This window comes from Myotis lucifugus, unplaced genomic scaffold, assembly GCF_000147115.1.
Source record: "Myotis lucifugus unplaced genomic scaffold, Myoluc2.0 scaffold_138, whole genome shotgun sequence".
Classification (NCBI taxonomy): domain Eukaryota; kingdom Metazoa; phylum Chordata; class Mammalia; order Chiroptera; family Vespertilionidae; genus Myotis; species Myotis lucifugus.
In genome coordinates this window covers 3502826-3512152 of record NW_005871186.1, presented here as the reverse complement: position 1 = coordinate 3512152, position 9327 = coordinate 3502826, and the positions used below count along the sequence as shown (strand labels likewise).

Here is a 9327-nt window from a genome sequence, read left to right as displayed (position 1 = left end):
CTGCTGACCAGTAAGGGTGCTTCTGTGGAGCAGAAGCGTGGCCAGGTACTGCTGCCAGATAAGAGCGCACGACAAGGCTCTACTCTTTAATTAGTCTCTGTTCACCTATCATGGTCTGACCCCTGGTGTTTCAAACACATATTAAACAAACGGAGTCTCATTATACAGTGCTGCTTCTTTTATCTTTTCATTAAATGTTTAATAAGCATTTATTATTATAGTACCTTAACAGTGATGCCACTTTAGGAGAATGTGCTTAGGACTCATGAAGTGTCATGGATATCCTACCTCCCACCCTCACCCCCATGTCCAGCTGCTCCCTATGACATGGGTGTGGAGGTGGGTCCAGGATGACAACTCAGAGACAACACACAGCCTCCTCCAGCCTCAGACCATGGGCTTTTTGGCAAGGGGTCCTGCTGCGGGTGACCTGACAGAGAAGATCACAAAACCCCTTGCCTCCTCACCTGCCCCCGAAGAGTCCAGAAAGGAAGTTTAGGAGGAAGCCAAGGCATTTATTATTTATTGAAGAGGTCGGCGGGGGCAGGGACATAGTATTTAATTGGAAAGGAATGAAGGGACTTCTCAGTGCAAAACAGCCTGTTAGTCAGGGAGCTGTGAGATGAGGTTGGTGTACCCAGTGCTGCTTGGGGAAGGGCACTGCGGGGTCAAACTGGGGGCAGCCTGGAGCGTCTCAGGAGTCAGCCCAGTGCCGGGCTCCAGATCTCTAAATGAATCAGTGCCATTACGCTGTGTGTGTGAGAGGCCGGTCTTCCCTGTCATAGAGGTCCTGCTGCGGAGGGATAGTCCGCCGCTAGGGATGCGGTGTCTGAGTCTATCCAAGGTCAGTGCCCTGTTTCTACGCCACAGCAAGTGTGCCTCGTTTTCTGTGTGGGGGTCCGCTTTGTTTACTTTGTGCCAATAAGCCACCTTTTCCTGCGCATTGGGGGTAAGTCCATGCTGTTGGGTGTCAGTCTTTTGCGAGGGGGAGGGGGGGGGGGTCTGTGTCTCTTGTGTGTCTGATTGGGTCAGTGCTTGAAAAATCGGCCTGTCCTGCTTTAGCCCCCACTCGCCCCCCACCCCTCAGCCAGGCCCCAGCGTGCTGACGGTGGTGTAGCTCAGCCTGGACAGGGAAGCAATGGAGGGGGTGGGAGGGTCTTCGTCTGGAAGGGGCCGGGGGCGAGCTCGCGGGGGCCGCGGGCAGCATCGGGCACACGTGTCGAGACAGGCCTGGCGAAAGCGACGGTGCATGAAGCAGTAGACCAGGGGGTTGACACACGCCGAGACGTAGCTCAGCAAGTGGATGAAAGAGATGGGCGCGCCCGACAGTGCTCGGCGCGCTCCGGGGCCGTCGAAGGCCTTCCACGTGTTGGCGCTGTACACCGGCAGCCAACACAGGAAAAAGAGCACGACGATCACCAGCAGCATCCGCACCACGCGCTTCTTGGCCAGCAGCTTGGCCTGGGTCGGCCGGTGGCAGGATGCCGGCCCGGGAGTGGGTGCGGTCAGCGCCGACAGCTCCATCGCGGGCCGGGAGCGCGGGAGCTGCACGTAGCAGCCGTCCCCGTCCTCGCCGCCCGCCAGCCGGGTCTCCAGCCGGCAGCGCCCGTTCTGCAGGGCAACACCTAGGCACAGACAGTGGGCGCTCAGGGCAGGAAGCCCAGTCCTCTCAACTCCAGATCAACCCCTATCTGACCCCCCATTTCCAGCCTTTCCGTAGACACCCCCCCCCCTTTTCTCCACTTTTCAAAGCCCGGCCCCTTATGGATTTCACTCTGGGTTTCACGCACCTGGTCCGGCCCCACCCGTCAACCCTCCTGGGCTTCGGGCTCGGCTCTGGCTCTCGCTGTCACTGTCGCCATCAAAGCGAAGCCCTAAGTAGAGTTCTCGGGAAATAAGCCCGTAGGCCACGGCCATAACCACACCCGGGATGAAGAACAAAAGCAGGAGCAGCAGTACCGACCTGGAAGCAGAGCACAGGCCAGTCACGCGGGGCTCTGTCCAGCCCTAACCGCGGATGAGGAATGAGCCGAGGACGGATGTTTCTAGGATTTGGGGGTGCTGCTGGGAAGGCCTAGAGAACTGCGGAGAGGCCCCAAATGGGAATCCCGGGCGGGGGGGTGCTGAAAGGGAACTGGAGTAGTAATTTTAGGAGCAGCTTCTGGGGAAGGTTCTGGGGAATGGTCCTAAGCGTCTGATGGAGCTGGAGAAGGGATTCCCAGGAATGGGCACCCTCACCAGGTTTGGCGAACCCTCGCACTGGGCCAGCGATGCACGCACTGCAGCACTCGAGGCCCCACTGGCTGCACGACGGTGTATACGGGGTAGGGCACCATGAGCAGCCCCGACAGCATCCACGTGGCTATGATCACACGAGCAGCGTGGGAGCGTGTCTGCCACACGCGGGCCTGCAGTGGTCGGCAGATGGCGCTGTACCTCTCCAAGGCGATGGCCACCAGGCTCAGCGTGGACACACTGACTGACACCCCTAAGCAAGAAGGAAGAAGGGGTCACCTAGGAAACCTGAACCACACAATCACCAGTGTGACTTTCTCAACGGTCTCCGGGGAAACACCGCACACATGGGGCAAGGACTGTAGAGGAGGAGAGGGGCAAGGGGGCAGGGTGGTTGTCTCACCTACCCATGAGGTAGGCAACCGCTTTGCAGACGACTGTGCCAAAGATGAATGTGCCCATGAGATTGGGCAGGAGGGTGAAGGGCATGCAGGCCACAGCCAGTAGGAGGTCGCTGACGGCCAGTGAGAGCAGGAAGGTGTTGGTGACGGTCCTCAAGCGGCGGCTCAGTCCCAGGACCACAATGATGAGCACATTTCCTCCAACGCTCATCAGAAAGATCACTGCATAAAGGGTGACTCTAATGGCAAGCTCCAATTCTGGGCAGGAAAAGAGAGAGGTGGCAATAGGGGGCCTGTGTCCCCGGCTCAGCCAGACCCTCCAATGCCACTCATCCCAATCCCCACTATCCAGCCAGATCCCCTGCTTCCCAAGAGAACCCGCCCCCCCCCAACTCAGTAAATGATGAACTTGAATCCTTTACCCTTCTAACCCCTCAAGACTTAATTAAATTGGCCTAACTCTACTCTTCCTTAAGAAAGCCTATCTTTCCTCAAGCTTTACTCCAAATCTCTTTGCAGCCAAACTTCTTGAAAGGTTTATATTCATCTTTCTGTTCATTTCTCAGTCCATTACAATCCAGTGCCCCATCTGTCCTGCCATCACTGCTTGGACACTTCTTCCCAAGGTCACTAAGCTTTAACTGCTGAATCCAAAGGTCTCTTCTAAGCCTATTCTACTTGACCTCCCTGTAGTATTTGATAGGTCAGGTCCTTATTGTCTAAAAAAACACCTCCCCCTACTCTCTACTGTCTGCAACCTTTAGCAAGTGCAGGTTCTCTGAGAACTGCCCTTATCGTCTTCCAACCCCCTCCCTGCAATGCACCCACTTAAGCTACTGGATGACTCAGTTTCTTGAAGGCATCATATGCACTTATGACTCTCTCCCTTGCTTACATTGGTTTCTCAGCCTGGAAAGTTCTTTCACCAACCCACACCTCCATCACAAATATGTTTTCTGTATCTGGTGAATTCCTACTTACCTGTGTCCCTAAGACTGAGATCTAGTGCTCACTTCTCCGGACATCTATCTCCTTTGGAGTTAATTTCCCCTTCCTCTGACTATGCATGTTCCTTACACATCTATTAGAACCCTTTTTACTTTCTGCCTTGTATTTTAATGATCTCCAAACCTTCATTCTCATTCAATAAACATCTGCATGCCAGGCATCGGGCACAGAGATGAACATGAAAGAGGAAGGAACACCCAGATATATACACAGATAATTGCCACACAGTGTGATGAGGATTGGAGGTTGAGGAACACAAAAAGTGCTGCAGGAACTCACAGCAGGGACATTAGAGTTTCTGGGCTAGACAGAGGGCTGACTCCATTCATTTGAATTGAGTATTGGGATATGGGTTCATCTTTGGGTCTCTATCTCATAACTAAGCAGACCAAGACACAATTGAATTGAATTAAATTAAATTGGCCTGGTCACCCACACCCATGGCCTGAGTTTGAGGGACACTAGAGCTTAAAGGGAAAGAGGGCAGGGGGCAGAGCCTTCCCGGTTGGGGAAGGAAGGACTCAGAGCTACAACTCTCTCTTCCTTGGCTGACTTTACCTTAGCCCCCAAATTAAGCTGTTTTCTCATCACAAATACCAACGTATTCAGAAACTGTTGTAGATGTCAAGTCAATGCTAATTACAAGAGCGCTCTGAACTAAACCCCGCAGTGACATTACTTGCTCAGAGCATACAATAAGTAGGGGGCAGAATCAGAATAGAAGCTAAGTCTCCAGATCTCTAAAATGCTTTGCCTCCTACTGCTCTCTCACTCCAGTGCCATTCATCATGCAGCCTCCTTCTCCCAATAAAATCTCAATCTGTGCTTCTTTCTCTCTCTTTGTTCTCTATCACAGCATTTCTCACTGTATTGCGGCGATGTGTAATCCTCTGTCTCCCCCACTAGACTATGAGCTTCTGGAGATCCGGAGCAATGCCCATCTCATTCTCCAGCATTTCCCTAGCACTTGGCATAATGTCCCTCACCAAGAAGTGTCAACACATGCTTGCTAGTGAATCTGGAATGAATCTCTGTCACTTTGCACACAAATGCACCTGCTTTGTCCTTCCTCATCCAACCTTCACCGCTGTGCCTCTAAAGCTCTAGCAGCCCTCACCTCTCTGTCTCTGTCTCTTTGGAGACAGAAGTAATATTCAAGTGGACAATATTTAAGTGAGTATAAATGTGAGATGTTAAGATGTTAAGTGAGATGTTAATCTGATTGAGTTAATCTGATCTGAGTCTGACGGGTAATATCTGAATGTGTGAGAGCAATATCTAGAGAAGGGTTACTTAAGTGAGCATTGGTAATATCTAATTGTCTGTGGACAATAATAAAATGAAAGTGAGTGTGTTTAATGAATGAGTACTAGCTAACTGATGTGGGCAATATTAATGTGAGTGTGGACGCTATCTGTTTTTCTGTTGGTAGCATCTGAGTGAATATGGGTATCACTCAAGTCTGTGTGGGTTATATCAGAATAGTGTGGGTAATATCCAACTTTCTACTGGTTACACTGGAGTAAGCCTGAGTAACATGCACTTGTGGGGGTAATATCTGAGTGAGTGTGGCTAATAGAGTCTTTGTGGGTAACTTCTGATGGCCTGTGTAACATTCAACTGTGTGGGTAACTACATCCAGATGAATAAGGCCATTTCCTGCATCCGTGCTCTGAATCGCTTTATATTCTTCTTTCTCAGGCTTCCTTGCTCTATTCACTATCCCTGCTGTCTTCTGCACCTCCATTCCACATGGACTTTCTTTGCCTGGCTTTTAAATATTGGTCTTCTTCAGGGTCTTGTACCAGTACCTCTCTCTCTCTCTCTCTCTCTCTCTCTCTCTCTCTCTCTCTCTATATATATATATATATATATATATATATATATATATATATATATTTCAGAGAGGAAGGGAGAGGGAGAGAGAGAGAGAAACATCAACGATGAGAGAGAACCATTGATTGGCTGCCTCCTGCACACCCCACACTGGGGATCAAGTTCGCAACCTGGGCATGTGCCCTGACTGGGAATTGAACCATGACCTCCAGGTCCATAGGTCGATGCTCAACCACCAAGCCATGCCAGCCGGGACCAGTATCTCTCTCTCTTTTTTTCTACTCTACACAAATTTTATCTATTCGCATGGCTTCCATTACTTCCTCTAAGCAAAGACCTTTGAAGTCTGTGTTTCCAATCAGACCTCTCCCCCAGCTTCCAGACCCTTGGGTTCAATGGTTGACTGGACAATCCCACCTGGGTATCTTGCCAGCATTTATGCTTAGCTGGTTCCAAATTGAATTAACTTATAATCTCTTTTAAACCTGATTCTGTTCCTGTGTAATACTTCTCATTATACAGTACCAATATCCATCCAATTATCTAAGCCAGAAACCTGAATGTCATCCTTTGACCTCTTCCTCCCTCTCTGTTTCTCACAAATCACTAAATCCTGTTGATTCCACTTCCAGAAATGCTTCTCAAATCCATCCACTACTCTTCATCCCCACTGTCAGCACCTTACTCTAGGCCAGCATCATCTTTCACCAGGACCAGTGTAATATAATGGCCTTCTATATGTGTCCACCTTTCCCACCCCCTGCCTTCTACACATGTATTGTCCTGCAAGCCGTCCTACACACTACAGAATAAATCCTGGCAGGACTACTGAAACTTCCAGCAGTTCCCATTGCCCTTAAGATAAAATTGACACTCCTTAGCCAGGTCTATGAGGCTCTCCGTAAACCCTTTAGCCTGATCTTCATTTTTGAGTGTTAATTGTTCCTCTTTTATGGTGTATGTTTTGGGCGCCCAGAAACTAGGGCATACTGAACAAAGGTGACATGGACTTAAACTTTGGGCTTTTACATATACAGTTCCTCTGCTAGGGATGCTTTTTGCCTTTTTTCTCTGTTCACTTGCTTGGCTCTCTCTCATCTTTTTTATTTTTATTCATCATACTTCACCTTTTCAGGAGGCCAACTTTGATTTCCAAGTCTAGGCTAGGCTAGAGGTGCTCCTCTTCTGTGTTCCCCAAAACCTCTCAAGGCCCCTCCCCCTTTGTCCTGCAATTCCCTGCTTGCTTGTCTGTCTCTTCCACTAAACTGTGAGCTCCATGAAATAGGAACAGTGTCAGTTTTGGTGCCTAGCACACTCTCTGGTTCAATAAGTATTTGTTGAATGAAAGAATCTAAGTGAGAATGTGTAACAACTGTCTGAGAAAGCATGTCTTACTGTGTCAGTTAAAAAAAAACACCTTGAGCCGAAACCGGTTTGGCTCAGTGGATGGAGCGTCGGCCTGCAGACTGAAGGGTCCCAGGTTCGATTCTAGTCAAGGGCATGTACCTGGGTTGCGGGCACATCCCCAGTGGGAGATGTGCGGGAGGCGGCTGGTCGATGTTTCTCTCTCATCGATGTTTCTAACTATCTCTCTCCCTTCCTCTCTGTAAAAAATCAAGAAAATATATTTAAAAAACAAAAAAAAAACCAAAAAAACACCTTGAATTATAATTTATTCCCACATTCCCTTCTTGGGCTTAGAATAATTTCCTTCTGCTTACCACTGCTTCTTTTCTTAAAATCCCACTTCTTCCTTTTCTGCCTGACAAACTCCAACTTCAAGACCCATCTCCAGGTTCCCTCTACGAAGTTCTTGGACCCCATTTCCTTTGAACGCTGATCATTCAGACCCTCTGAGGGACTTCCCATGCTTAATGTGATTTTTCCATTGGTATTGTCTCCCCTCTGCAGGGATGAGGGTCCAAGCAAGGTCTAGTTCATCCCTGTGTTCCCAGCTCCTAGCCCAGGGACTAGGTGCACAGTAAACATTTAAGGAAAAGAAAGGCCCAGGAAGGGGAAAAAACATCTTGATCCAGGCCATCAAAAAAAAAAATTAGGATGTTGACTCATGGGAAGAGTGAAAGTTATTTTGGGGAATAGGTGAATGGATATCATCTGAAGGGGAGGGGAGGGGATGAGGAGATGGTGGCACAAAGGCATGGGGTGATAAAAGGGGTAGTCCAGCTGGGGGAGGGGTTGCAACCTAAGGAGAGGCAAGTTGGAGAAGAGGCATGGAAGGGATTTGAGGACGAGTGAAATGGAGACAGGCAGCTCTAGGGAGCAGCATCCAGCCTAACTTACAGCTTAATTCAAGTTGGAGGATCTCTTTAGGGAAGGTTGGGGGTTGGGGAGGGGGACACAGATTATGACTCTAACTTCCCACTCAGGTCTTCCAGCTCCTTCCTTCAAACAGCCCCTGCCTTCCCCCAATCTTACCTGCCTTCTGTCCTCCCCCATTGTGGCTCTGTGAGTTGTATGTAAAGGGAAGAGAGAGACCTGGAAGGAATGGCAGCAGGAGGTCCTTGCTCCCCCACCCTCCGTGTCTAGCTCTCCGTGGCTGTGTGTGCGGAGGGTGCTGTGTTTTGGGTTTACAGGAAGCTCGGGGCGGGATCAGGGTGTGAAGGGACTCTGACCAGGTAGTGTGATGCTGGGATGGAATGTTCTGAGCTGCAGGGGACACATGTGTCAGGGGAGCCATGCGCCCTGAGAGGATGGTGTGAGCGCTGGAGGCGGCGGTGCGGGGGCAGCGGGGTCCCGCTATTCGTGTGGTGGGGTGGGGTGCAGTGAGAGGGAGCTTTTGGAGGCACCCACCTCGTGTCCCGTTTCCTCGGGCGGTAGGCGGCTCGCAGCTGAGGTTGCCGGTGTCACTGCCGTTGAGGAGGGCGACCCCGGGGCGGCAGAGGGCAGCCCCTGGCCCGGGTCCCGGTCCTGGCATGCTCCGGTTCAGCTTCAGCAGCTCCATGGCCCGGGCCCAGCCGCCGCCTCCCTCGGCTCGGCCGGGCGGGCTCCCGCGGCGGCTCCACCTGCTCACGCTGAGACTCCCTCCGCGGAGGCGCCCGCCCCGCCTCTCCGCCTCGTCCCGCCCCCAACCTTGGCCCCTGCCCTTCTCCTTCTTGCTGCGCTCCGGCCGGGGCGCGAGTCCCAAGGCTCGGTTAGGCAGCGGTCCTGCCAGGTGATCGCCCCCTCCGGGCTCAGGACTTGCCCCGGCGGGACTGTCCTTCAGGCTCCCCCGCTCGCCCCCTCGCCCCCGCCCTCGATCTCTCCGCTTTCCTCCCACCACGGTCCAGGCTCCCGGGAATTCGTGTGTGTGTGTGTGTGTGTGTGTGTGTGTGTGTGTGTGTGTGTGCAGGGTGGGGTGGGGTTGGAGTGGATGGAGCGATAGTGAGGAGGGAGGTTGCGGGGGAGGGAGAGGAGGAGGGGTGAGTAAGGGGGTAGGGGACGGCGCCCGGGGGTCTAGCATCTTTTCCAGGTGGTCGGGGACGTAGGGGTGGCCACTGAGTCGCAGGCCGGGTGCGGGGTCCCTGGTTGGGCGCAGATGCCGAGCCCACGCGGAGCTGCGGGCACCGACCGTGCCGCAGTGGCCGGGACACTCTCGCTGCTCCCCCGCAGCTCCTTGCCGCTGGGCCGGGGGAGCCCCTGCATCTGCCCCCGCACCCCGCGTGCCACACTTCCCACCGCGGGCCCAACACACAGGCTTCCACCCAAAGCTCCCAGAACACCCTCAGCATCGGGCAAAGATGGGGTCGGAGAGGAGCGGCGGACTCGGGGAAGCCTGGCAGGGAAAGGGCTGCCCAGAGGGCGAGTCATAGACTTGGGTGCTGAGGGCGGCGGAGACAGTGGTGAGAAC

The 9327-nt window shown here is 52.4% G+C and overlaps 1 protein-coding gene across 1 annotated transcript; it reads right to left on the bottom strand.

Moving 5' to 3' along the window:
* Nucleotides 1–280: 280 nt before the first annotated feature.
* CCKBR (cholecystokinin B receptor) lies at nucleotides 281–8583 on the bottom strand. The gene is made up of 5 exons (XM_014460763.2): nucleotides 8292–8583; nucleotides 2643–2894; nucleotides 2239–2488; nucleotides 1791–1963; nucleotides 281–1625 (listed from the first exon to the last, which is right to left on the bottom strand). Exons 1-5 carry the CDS (start codon nucleotides 8440–8442, stop codon nucleotides 1084–1086), a joined length of 1368 nt encoding a protein of 455 aa, XP_014316249.1. The 5' UTR covers nucleotides 8443–8583; the 3' UTR covers nucleotides 281–1083.
* Between the last annotated feature and the right edge of the window lie 744 nt (nucleotides 8584–9327).